Raw genomic sequence first — 13,419 nt, 5'->3', positions numbered from 1 at the left:
TAAAAAAATATTGCTTTGAAAAAAACTGAAAAATAATCTCTAAAGCAATTTGTTTTGTAAAAACTAAAAAACAAAAACTGAAAATCAATTTTAATAAAGCAATATTTTTGTAAAAACTGAAACAACAAATATATTTTTTTTTTGTTTTTAGTTTAAAAAAATTAATTTTTTTCAGTTTTTAATTGCTTTAGAAAATTATTTTTCAGTTTTGTTATCCAGTTTTTACAAAAACATTGTTTTAAAAAATATTTTTCAATTTGTTTTGAAGCAGATTTTTTTGTAAAAAATGAAAAAATAAATATTTTCGTTTTTTTTAGTTTTTAGTAAAAAAAATTAGTTTTTTCCAGTTTTTACAAAAAAAAAAATTGCTTTATAAAATTATTTTTCGGGTATGGATAATGGGTATTTTTAATTAATTAGAAGATATTTAAAATTGGCCAATAAAATGATGACACGTGTCCCTCTGTTTAAATAAAGGGTATATTTGAACCCAAAGTATGACTGCAGGGGTATAGATAACCCAATAGTATAACGAGAGGTATTCTTAGATCATTTTCGAAAGCAGAAGGATATATTTGGACCTTTTCCCTTTTTAAATTCATAGTTCAAAAGCATACTTAAATTTGTTTCGATCTTATTAAATCATGAAAATGTCATGTTAAACGCACTTTATCATAATCGAGACAGATCAATTATCACTACCGTAATGATTAAGATTATTTCTGAACCAAATTAAGATAATATAAGAGCTCCGTAATTTGATTTTTTCTTAGTGTTTGGGAGTAATGTTGCCACATATAAGTTATAATCACAATAATTGTAGTCCGATTTCTTATCACAAGGACGTTTACATTGAGGTGGACAACATGACATTATTAGGGTCTCAGTAAATATTTAAAAATCGACTAAACCGACGAATCGACTTTCAGGTTTCTTTTAATAAAATCATAGATTTTTATATATACCTATAACCATACCGATAATTAGGGTGGGTTTTTTTATTTTATTAGAATAAATCAAAAAAATGCCGAACCACACCGAATAAATTTACATGTGAAAAATATATTTATATATTAAGTTTAAAAAATAATAATACATTAATTTTTCCGTGGGCCTTAGAATTATGAAAACGGTTACAAGCCAACAAGTAATTAAACTCAAAATCTCTAATTCACAAACCTATTATGTTACTCCTATTGAAATTAAATTATTTCCAGCATATTCACTAGCAAGTCACAAGGTATTCTAGCGGTTATGAGCAACAAACTACAATGTATTGAATATGTTTCTTTTCGTATGATTTATATTTTTTTTTTGAATATTTAATCTTTTATAGACTTTATTCTTGTCCTAGCTTGGCTAATATCTTTCCGCTTGTGTGATTTATATTTTTTTTGTCTTTGCTTAGTTTCTTCTACACTACTATAGAATAGTTGATGGATATATACTTTAGCCATTTCATGTTTTCTTAATTCATCAACCTTTAAACAGTAAAAATGTTTAGAGAGTTTTATGAAGTCCTATAAAAGTACGTATATTATTGCATTCTACTTCTACTAGTGACATTTATATGATATTAACAAATTAACCGAACCATACCGATATCGATACCGAAGAGTAACCAACATGATTTGGACGGTTTCAAAAAGTATAATTTTAGTTATACATAATAGAATAACCGAAAAATTAGCATTATAAATTTTATAAAATAACCGGCCGAACCGAACCGTTGACACCCATATATATTATAGAGTATGATTAGTTACCTCACTAAAAGTATAATAAAAATAAAAAGATGCGCTTTTTTTTAATTAAAAAATGGAAGTTGTCAGCTATGTCCATTTATAAGTAGCTTATTACAATAATTAGCCAATTCATTAAATATTACTAATATTAGCCAAATATTATCAATATTAGCCAATTAGCTATTTGTAGCAAAAAAAAGTCAAGTCTTTGCTTTCTTTTGAGTGAGTGCTAACAGAATAGATTAGGTACATCTTAAGGAGTTTGAATCTCAGTTTTGAAATTATTTGGCGGAGTTTTGAGGTGGTTTGAATTGAAATTCAAAGTAGAAGATGAAACATGAAAAAAATGATGTGTATCATATTGTGTATCATTTGTGTATCACATATATATCATATTTGTATCAAATGTGTATCACATGTATATCCATGTATACTTGTGTGTGTGATATATACATGCGTAATACATGTTTGATACATTTATCGCAGAAGAAGTTTTTGAACTCGATTTTAACTACGAATTTTGATATCACAAATCAGTCCAAATCACCTCTAATCTTCCTCAAAAATTTTATATTGACTCATCTATATGTTTTCAGTGAATTTCAACTATACCCATTGAAAAAGATCATTTTTTGCTTAGATTTATATATATATATATATATATATATATATATATATATATATATATATATTTAATCACCTTGTTTGCTACCTCATCCATGAAATTTTCTTTCCGTCTTGCATTTAATATTGTTAATCACTCGTAAAAATATGAACGAAGATCTTTGTGTGATTCTTGGAGAGAAAGAACCTTATTTATTTGGGTTTTTAATTTTTATATGTGCTTGACTAGTTTTGATAAGTCTATGATTAATGGCTAGAGGTTGGTAAGTTGGAACTTATTTGGAATATTTATGTAAGATTCTCATTAGAGTCGTAAGTTAGGAGGTAGTTGTGCATATTTCACATTGCTCTTTCGTTAGGGTTTTGTCTTACAATGTAAGTGGTTAATGTTGAGTTCACATTACTCTTTCGTTCCTCTTAGTGCAAGGCTTTATCTACTGGTTATTGTTTTACTTTTCACCTATGTTCTTGTGATGCTGTTATTTCTTTCTAAGGTTTTTATGGATGATACTGATATATTGTCTCTTTTCGTCTTTTTGAGCCGAGAGTCTATCGAAAATAGCCTCTCTACTTTTTGGGGTAGGGGTAAGATCTGCGTACACACTACCCTCCCCATACCCCATTAGTGATTCACCGGGAATTATTGTTGTTGTTGGTGTTGTTGTCCCATTAAAAAAAGGTGCTGGCTTAATTTTAATTAATTAGGGCAGAAATCATTTCTGAAGAGTATTTACAGGTCAGAGGTTGAAAAAGTCTTCCCCAAGTTTGAGATAACTTTAACTCCAATAGCGTTGACCCCGTGCTCTCCAAGGCACTGCTCAATAGATCGAGTCCGCCACGTAAATGAGTTGCAACTTGAATTAAATTGGGGGTTCTTCTTTATTTTTGACCGTTTATGGGTAATTTGCTGGTTTAATAGGCGGTTTATAATATAATATTGATCTCCAATTCATTCAGGATGTGACCTTAGACATTAATCATGAAAGTCGAGGATTAGGGTAGAAACTTAATAGCCAGTCCTTATTTTAATTTTACTATCTGCTCTCTCTTCTCCTTATCAATATTGTCTTTTTTTTTTTAAACCCCTTCCAAATTAAGAAGATCTATAGTGTTTCCACACTTTTCCTCCAGCGTGACTCGAATCCCAGGACCTAACGGTCGTAAGTGGAGGTGCTTTTACCAACTGAGCAAGCCTCACTTGTCTCCTTATCAATATTGTCATTATTATTATTCTGCTATTATCTTATTCTTCAATTTTATACTAAAATTGTTTCTTTTATGTTGGTTATCTTTATTAATTTTTGTTGTCATTTTTTTTTGTATTTTTCAAATTTGTTTTGAAAATGTTTTTCTTGAGTCGAGGGTCTATTGGGAATAACCTCTCTACCTAATATAAGGTAGAGTGTTTAAGTCTATATATATCCCATCCTCCGCAGATCACGCTTGTGGGATCACATGTTGTAGTAGTTTTAGGTCGCTAGTTGTTTCAATTACATGGCTTTTTTTAGAACTAGTATATAAAGTTAAAAGCTAAGATACGTATTTAAAAGAAAAATAACTTCAGCAAGCCCCTTCTAATGGAAAACGACCAAATAATCATATACTACAAAAAAAAAAATTAGATTTTGAATAAGAGCTTCACTAGCAATTAATCCAACGACAACGACCGGTGAAATACCACTAGTGGAATCTGGAAGGGTATTGTGTACGCAGACTTTACCCCTACCCGAGGGAGTAGATTAATTAATTGCTTAATTAGCAATTAAGCCAGTTAACCTTAATCCTGAGTTCCTGACCCACTTTCAACCCCATCAACAAGATGAAGAATATATTTAACGTAGATTAAGATGGAAAGGATTAAAAAAATGGAGAATCTTTACAATATTGATCATGGGAGTGTTGACCAAGAGTTTAACTTGCTCAACACTTGTCTCAATACCCTATAAATAGTCTACTGTCCACCATTTTCTGATATAAGCTGATTCAAATCCTTCAAATCACAGACAAAAAAGGAGAAACTGAAAACAGGTCCAAGAATGGAATCAAAACTACAAGAATTCCAGTTACTGATCAACATGAACAGGGCAACTTGGTACTGCATAATTCTAGCAGTGCTACTAAATACTACTGCTGTATTATACTTGAATTGGCTTCCTGAAAAGACAAGGCAAATACTAAGAGATGAAGCTGAAAATGAGCTACTTCCATGGCTGTCCGGAAGCATCGTTACCTTAACGATCAAATATCTGAATTTCTGCATTGCCAAGATGTTGCAATTCAGACACCTTGCGCCAATTCAAACTGCACCTTCCACTATTATGTCACTGCTTTTCTGGGTTGCGTTAACTCGATCAGTCTCTTCATTGTATTCTTGAATCTGTCTTTTATACCTTCTAATAGTATTAGAGATGAAAATCTCACAGAGTCCTGTTCCTTGACTTCTATTTAGAGAGTTTCCAAACTCCATATGCCAAAATCAACTAAAAGAGGCCAGTTATAGTATTTCCGCTGTTGCTGTAACGTACTTGCACGAGTTCAGATTACTAGGCATCTGAGAGCCTCATCTCATCTGTCTCTGGCATACAATTTTCTAGAGCTTAGATTTATGCAACCACATTGAATTTGGTTGCAAGAGCATCAAATTTATGAAGCATAGATCAGTGACTAAGTGTGTATAACTTTGTCCCTGTATGCTTATTTATATCTGTTTGAAAGACATAATGGTAGAAATTTGTTCATATTGGATTAATCTGGTAGAAAACTCACTTTAATATTCAGAAAATAAAACCTCTACTCAAGTGCCAAAGTAATAAATTATAAATCATCTGAAAAAACCCAGAATAGTATAAGCAAGTCTTGCAACAAATACATGGTACAAAAACTTTCTATGCATCAAGTATCTTTAATTCATAAGAGTAGCAACAAAAGATTACCCTTATCCATTCTGTAGATAAACTTGTAACAGCGACTGAGATTTAACTTTCTGCAACCTTTTCACCATCAAGCCACCGTAGTGACGGTAATAACTTAATCAAAAGTAATTTTATCTTTTCGTCGGAAACTGCATTTCCGTTAACATCTAATTGTATCAAGTTCAAGTCTTTAAAAATAGTATAAGCTTCCCAATGGTCAGTCACCTCAGCCCAAGGCATCTCAGATTCCTCAGTTTTCCAGTCACCTCCACTTTTATGGTTCAGGGGAGAAGAGCACAAATACCTCCTCGTGTCAATAGAGTGCGCACCAATCTCGTTGTAAGAGATATCCAAGACTTTCAGTGATCTTAGCAGTCTCAAAGGCTCCAAAGCAGTAAAACTGCAGAGTTTATTGTGACTAGCATTCAAACAGGAGAGAAGTTGCATCACCTCCAAGCCTGCATCAATTTAGAGAATAATAGAATGAAGCAAGCTTCTTGGTTTAAGCATCAAAAAACGCCCTATTAGACGATGCTCAAAAATAAATAAAAAAATCTAAGGCCACATTATTGAAGAAAAGCATGATCCTAAGGCAAAGAATTTAATATTATAGAATAGAAGCAATCCTTTGCAGTCAGCTTATGCAGTGTCATTCTAGCAATTCCACATGATTCAGAAACATAATCGAGCACTTACACAAGAAACTAAGTTGCTCCGACATGGCAGTTTAGGTGCCGTACCCGTGTCGACACGACACTAGTATGGGTGTGGGTATGGGATCCGTACCGGATCTGGTCAAACAATTTTGGGTACTTTGACCACGACGGACAGAAAAGTTCGAGACGAAATACAATTTGATTACCGAAATCAGAACTAAAACTAGGGTAAATTTGAAGAAAATAGCATATCTTATCTAGAAAATCAATCTTTTACTTATCTACAACTTGAGAATAAAAAGAAAATGCACACTTTACAAGCTATATGTATTCCACAAAATTTCTCATAGAGAGATTTTTATTTTTTTAAATTATTTTTAGCCGGATCCCTACACCCGTATTCGTACTAGAATCTGTATCCCCGAATCTTAAATTTACATCTTGAAAGATCCGACCTCTAGATCTGCACCCGTGTCCAAGCAACTTAGCTTTGACCACGACGGACAGAAAAGTTCGAGACGAGATACAATTTGATTACTGAAATCAGAACTAAAACTAGGGTAAATTTGAAGAAAATAGCATATCTTATCTAGGAAATCAATCTTTTACTTATCTACAACTTGAGAATAAAAAGGAAATCCACACTTTACAAGCTATACGTATTCCACAAAATTTCTTATAAATTAGAGAGATTTTTATTTTTTAAAATTATTTTAGCCGGATCCCTACCTGTATCCGTACTAGGATCTCTATCCCCGAATCTTAAAATTTACATCTTGAGAGATCCGACCTCTAGATCCGCACCCGTGTCCGAGCAACTTAGACGAGAAATGCCGGAGACATTGCAACTTTTTATCACATGATCAACTTTATTGGATAACTACATTTATTGACTTCCATGCATTTGAATGACATAATTTCACACATTTCTTCCAGAGGAAATAGTGACAGACACTAAAGATCTAAATATGACTAACTTTGGCTTGTCAATTTATTAATCAAACCATCAGTAAGATGGATGCTTTTCAATAAGTTATCTTCTATCTATTTAAGTTTCTTTTCATTTCACCCAGTTACGAAGTTCATAAGAAATCGAGATGTTTTTTTTAAGTCAAGATCATATCGTCGATATCACACCAACATGAGAGTGGGTTAATCACTCTTATCTATCAAGTTATCCCAATAATCTACAGTTCCTGATATTCTCTCTTTACACCAAACATGTGACATAGGAAAGATTCGATACATCTAATATCCCTCTCACTATCATGGAAGATTCGATACATTAAGATGGTTTAAAATGCAACAAAAATTTCTTAGATCGCCACATATAACTGAACAGCTAATAAGAAGGATGAACAAAAGACACGGATAAGAGGTAAATCTCTTGTCCTATATGTGGTTTAGATAAAGGCCTTTTTCATGATAATCTTCTGAAACAATGGAGAATTTTATGTACTTGATTAGTTTGTTAGCTTTAAGATTCATGGATACAATTCTTCCATGTTAATAAATTGTATTTTCCTATGAAAAAGCATAAATAATAAAAATCACAGATAGATCTCTTATCATCCATGAAAAAATTAGAAGAGAAGCGCTGTTTTTGCTAAGAGGTAAACATAGTTCTTCTTTTCTTCTTTCCTTGTTCCTTTACGCCAAACTTAGACTTGAAAAAGACCCACCATCTTGTCCTCATAGATATCCGTTGCGTTTTCACAATCCATGGGCGCCGTTGCATATAAAGGAGAAAATAAAATATTCCGGCATCTTTTAGAGTTCTTTTGCTGGCCGGACCTCCTTCACCACTCACAAAAAGAAAACTGGGTAACGGTTACAGTGGCGGATGGCGTGGATGTGTTGTAAGGTATACAAGTTTAATTATTACAATTTCAGAAGTTGCATCAGAAAATTATCAAACTAACTAGACCGTATACAACACAATCTCCCTTTCCCTGGGGCATAAACAAGATTTCTTTTCCCTTTTTTTCTTTTTCTCCTGGATCATGGTTGTGCAACATTTTGTTTCAACAAAAGAATTTCTTAATCAGAGAGAGAGAGAGAGAGGAAAAGACATCTTTTTAGTGTACATTTCAATAAGTTGACAAAGCAAATGCTATCTAAGCTCTATGAAGCCACTTTGTTTCAGAGAACTTGAGTTAGCAAGAAAAAGATAATAGAAAGAGCTAGGGAAATTACCTTCAAGTGACTGAATTTGGTTGTTGCTGAGATCTAAGACTTGAACCCACAAAAGTTGCTCCATAGACCCAATACGTGAAAGTGAGAGATCATTAAGCCGCAGACAGAAATTATTGATTTTTGGAGAAGAAGGATCCCTATATTTACAGCAGTGCTTTAGCAACAATTCTTGATTGGAGATTATCTGCAACATTAGATGATTAAGCTTGTGCAATTCTAGGTAAGATTCAATAGCATATCACAAAACGTTAAAGCTACAGGGGAAGAGAGAGAGCAAGAGAGAGAGAGAGAGAGAGAGAGAGAGAGAGAGATAAATCATTATTTCCACATTACCAGATGAATAAGAACCAATAAAGAGAGATAAAACAGAACACTAAGAAATAAGTGGAACAAAGATGTCTAACTGTCTTTTCGAGTTCTCTGAGGACCCATAAAGAGGAATGGCACTTTCGTCCACACTATCAATTACCTTCGAATTGGTTCAAATAGACAGAGCAGAGACTTTGCCCAAGAAATGGATCAACAAAATGTCGATCTGAACACGAAATAAATCAAATACCAACTAAAGACTACTTACATTGGTTTTCTTTTTAGAAATTTTTAATACCTATACAAGGGTTCAAGTTTCGAAAATACAAGTTGTTGCGGGCATTTGTGGGAGAAATAAACCACAAGGTCTCCAATTTCTTTTTGGCATTAGTTTTTCCAAATTATCAAAAGATAAAAACCATATTAAACGAGTTGGGCTTGCAAAGGATATGTTCATATAACAGAAAGAATTAAACTTATAATGATCTATCCATTAGAAAACTAGGTGCGAGGAAAATACAACAGAACAGATACCTGTTTCAGAAGTACTAGATTGTACTCATCCTGGTAGTAGTGGAAATGTGCTGGGTCCATTTTCTTTAAATCATCATATAGCTGAAGAATTTCTGCATGGTGGCTAACATTTCTATGACTAGTGCAAGTATATGACATTAAAGTGTTATGCGCCATCAGCAGTCTTGCAAGTGTCAGCTTCCCAATTTTACTGAAACAGACAAAGAACTAATAAGAGAAGGATAAGATGGAAAATAACGCTGCCGCAGATTGATATACTCAGCTTATAAACAGATTTGCCTACCAGTTCATTGTTGCCAACAACTCCCTATAGTGTGCTATCTCATTATCGACAGTCATAATATTCCACTGATAGTCCACCACTTTTTCGTCTACCTTGGTTCTTTCTATATGGAACAAGTTAGCCAGAACTGACTCAAGAAACTGTGCTTCATGAGTACAGAAACTTTCCTCACTCCAAAAGATCTTCTCTTCATTTTTCAAGTCAACATGTTCTGAATGATAAGGTGGTATAGACACTGTAAATGCAATATGAGAAGAATTTCCACGATGAACGCCAGTTGAAGAGAAAATGCCTTGAGAACGAGCAAGGCTAACCTTTACTTGGTAAGCCTTTAAAGAATGTGCATGTTCCTCTGGAAAATTAAGATATGTCAACCACGCCTGGGCAGACACAGTTTCTTCTCCTGAGAGTGATCTCCAAACGAGCTCATTACTCACGATATTTTCACATTCAACTTCTAATGTAGATGAGCATATATTTTCAACAGCTTCACTGAAATAGAGGATGAGCGGAAGTGTTCTAGTATTAGATTGAAGACTGATAAAGGGTGAGAAAGAGCAATCTCCAAACGAAGCATCCACGGGTAAGGAAAGATTACAGCCATGAGGTGGCCATGAAGAAACCAACAATGTCTCTAGTTTAACTGTCTGATCAAGAAGCCAAAGATGGTAAAACCAACCACTTTGATCATCTGGATCTGTGAAAAGAGCATTGCGCACAAATTCGTATTCTTCTGTAAATACATTGTCCTTGGGAGAATATCCTTTTGCGTTTTCCTTCAGCAAATGAGAAAGAAGAACACTGTACACAAGTCATTATGGGGAGATGAACCTTTGAAAGAGATAAGAGACACAGCACAGATAACAGCATCATATAAAATTTAACTCAGAATGAGAGTTCCTCATGAGCTAAACTGGCATGTGGTAATCAAATTACAGCTAATTCAGCATATAAAGATTTGAACAAGGAAGGATCTCAAATTACAGTCTCGCCATGGAAACACATTTGGAAAGTCAAGGTACCATATAAGGTGGCATGCTTTACCTGGCTGGTAGTTAGAGAAGCTGTTTTGACTCAGGATAACCTCAGAAAAAGGGGATTACCAATTTGTTCAAGATGCTACTTGTGTGGACATGATGCAGAGACAATCAACCATCTGTTTTACATTGCAGAATCACTAGCCATTTATGGGATTTGTTCATCAATCACAGAGGTATTAGATGGGTAATGCCTTGTAGTACTTCTGAAGTTGTGACATGTTGGAATAGAGGGGGAAACTGTAACAGAAACAAAGATAGATGGAAAATTGTCCCAGCAAGCATTTGGTGGACAATATGGAAGGAGAGGAACTCAAGTTGTTTTAAAGATGCAAGCAGTACTCTACAGAAGATCAAGATGGATTGTATTCTTCTTTTTTGTTTTTGGTGTAAATCTGAATACATAGATGATCCTGAGGATATTTTGGATGTTCTAGGTTCCTTGTAAGAAGAACAAGGATGTAGGTTTTTCACTACTTTGGTGCTCTGATGTAACATCCTATTTTGGTTTCCAGCACAAACTTTGTCTGATGCCTCATTATATATACAGAAACATGTTACCATACTTAAAAAAATGAAATGTGGTACTTAATTACCTACTTCTTAAATACGACTGCATCTTAGAGCCCATAAAAAATAACAGTCATGAAGCTATGGGCTCTTAAACAAATAAATTCTTCCTATCAATTTGCTCACTAGATCCATGCTATAATGCATTTGTTGTATATCTGTCCTCCAAATATCCCAAAAAGAAAAGAGTCCTATTCACACTTTCTCAACACATAAAAAGGGCATCAATATGTGACAATGACCTATTTAAATAAGGAGATCGGATAATGCTACATGCTTATTGTTCCATTTGAGACGATAACTTTTCTTTGGAGGGGTGTGACTGTATTCTTGGTTTGGCAGTGACTATAGCTTTTGCGCTAGTTGAACATAATTAACACAATCTCAACCTAGAGATTTCACTACACAGGAAATAGATCTTAACAAGAGTGAACCAAATAGAAATTATAATAGATACCACATACCTGCGGTTGTGCCAAGCAGAATAGTTGCTGAAATTATCGCATATCCTTTCAGTTGTGTATTCTAGTTCCTTCTCATCTGGTATGTTCTTCAGTGCAGTGACAAACCTGAAAGGGTTTACAGAAAGAAGAGTGCTTAAGCAAAACGCAACAGTCCAGTAACTTGCATTCAGCTTAATCCAGTTAATCACCTTCTATAATTCCATGCATGGAAATTGCGGGCGTCTGCCTTCTGGAACTTACCCAGAAGCAACAATTCCTTGTCTGTAGAAGAATGCCCTTTACTCAGCACCCATTTACGGTGATGCCATGCTCCGTAAGACTTGAAATTCCTCTTCAATGCATTCTCTACCTAATCAACATACAAAACTTTAGCTGAATAATAGACAAATTCACACGAAAAATAATAGCTTAACAAAAACAAGCTTTGGGCTTATTTGAACCACCAAAGCACAACAGCATAGAAGTAAGTTAAACTTTACTTGAAAGTTCAGTATTCATTCATTCCCAAACTAGTTGAGAGCCAAATCCTTTATATCTATTCCACTCTATTGGGCTCATACTCTTCCACCTTATACGGCTTGGGACCCTCTACGTTAAGCTCACATAAGCAGGGTTTCTAATCAATCAGATTAATTAGTCACATTAGGCTTAGTTTATAACTTTCTTTTTCAAAAAAAATAAAGGTTTAGTTAATAACTTAGCATTGTTAGTCAACTTACTTCTTGCACTTTATAATAACAGCATAAAACCACAACAAGAACAAGTAGGCCAAAAACCAGACTATGATTTATCAGTTTAAGCACAGATTTTAGCAGAAACAAGCAAAGTGGTGGGAGGCCACAAAAAAAAAAAAAAAAAAAAAGAGCACCGGCCAGCTAATTGAGAACTTGGGCTATATGAATCCTCACTGTACAATCCGACCCATTTGGACCCGTTTCAAGAAAACAAGGGAAATGAAACAACGATTACATCTTTATGCAAAAAGATAACAGAAAGATTGCATTTTTATTTTAAAAAATTAACTTACTAATCTGAGTTCTTCATCAAGAATTGATTTAATAGACTCCTCATTATTGTCAGCTTCAGGTAAATTCCAATTATGTTGGACAGCAAGTTTTCTGTAATTCCAAGCAGTATAGTACTCAGGATTTGACTCTAATAACTTTGCACTTACATCTAATGCTTCCTTTGTATATCTGAAACAAATCCCGCAAACAAATTACCAACCAGCAGTCAAATTAATCTTTTTAGTAGATCAAGAATATGCAATAAACAGAAGAAGAAAAAAAGATTACATTTTGTTGTGATGGAATTGGAGAAATTGGGATTGGAGAGAACGTAATTTGGAAGCTTTGATAGCAGAAGCTTCTTGCTCTTCTGTTGTTGGAGCTTTGCGTGGTCTTCCGTGCATTTTATTTTCACACACAATTAACACACAGATGAGTTATCGGGGGGGAAGTTTTGCTTTGGGTTTAAGGAATTCTCCTTTAGTATAAATACTGTTAGATCTGGTCCGATCCAAGTACCCTCACGGCCTCATTTTATAGAACCGGAATAATGCAACAACTTAAACAGCCATTTTACCTTTTAAACTGTCACAAATTTATGGTAATTCATGTACATTTGGATCCATGCGTTAATTTCAACATTAAATTTAAGATAAAATTACGGTATAATTAATTTCGAGATTAGTATTATAATTTTTTTTTATCCACATGAAAAGGTGGGATAATAATCCCGGTATAACTTATTTTTCAACCAAACAACCCCGGAGTAAAAAATTTAAGTGGTGCAGAGTTAGTTGTTTGTTATTAGCGACATATTCAGTTTTCAAGGGTTTTTTATGAAATTACAAACTTAAACTCCTCAATAAGCTATGTAGTAGTATAATATCCTTTTGGGATTGAAGCGTGGCTATTATTGTTTGTTACTATTGCTGGTTTTTACAAAATTTGTTATTTCTTGTACAAAAAAAAAAACTATCATTTCTTGCAATATCATAGAACTCCAAAAATTGACTATTTTCACTTCAAGACCATTATGTAGAAAATATTTGACAACGGGCTTAGTTTTGCAACAAATCCTGTTA

At 33.8% G+C, this 13,419-nt stretch overlaps 1 protein-coding gene across 5 annotated transcripts; it reads right to left on the bottom strand.

Moving 5' to 3' along the window:
• Positions 1-4,189: 4,189 nt before the first annotated feature.
• On the bottom strand, positions 4,190-12,891 carry LOC104089111 (geranylgeranyl transferase type-2 subunit alpha 1). 5 transcript variants are annotated; one of them, XR_004505080.2, is made up of 10 exons: positions 12,626-12,891; positions 12,358-12,526; positions 11,519-11,679; positions 11,331-11,435; positions 9,260-10,060; positions 8,977-9,166; positions 8,134-8,317; positions 5,303-5,739; positions 4,600-4,944; positions 4,190-4,523 (listed from the first exon to the last, which is right to left on the bottom strand). XR_004505080.2 is itself a non-coding variant. In XM_033654251.2 (9 exons), exons 1-8 carry the CDS (start codon positions 12,739-12,741, stop codon positions 5,345-5,347), a joined length of 2,121 nt encoding a protein of 706 aa, XP_033510142.1. In that variant the 5' UTR covers positions 12,742-12,891; the 3' UTR covers positions 4,190-4,944; positions 5,303-5,344. The 5 variants fall into 5 exon arrangements, 4 of the variants coding, with proteins under 4 accessions (XP_033510142.1, XP_009592230.1, XP_009592227.1 ...); XM_033654251.2 differs by having other exon boundaries at positions 4,190-4,944; XM_009593935.4 differs by lacking the exons at positions 4,190-4,523; positions 4,600-4,944 and adding an exon at positions 4,951-5,073.
• Positions 12,892-13,419: the final 528 nt, after the last annotated feature.

This window comes from Nicotiana tomentosiformis, chromosome 4 (assembly GCF_000390325.3).
Source record: "Nicotiana tomentosiformis chromosome 4, ASM39032v3, whole genome shotgun sequence".
Classification (NCBI taxonomy): Eukaryota; Viridiplantae; Streptophyta; class Magnoliopsida; order Solanales; family Solanaceae; genus Nicotiana; species Nicotiana tomentosiformis.
The sequence above is the reverse complement of the archived record's forward strand: the minus strand, read 5'-3'. Positions and strand labels throughout refer to the sequence as shown.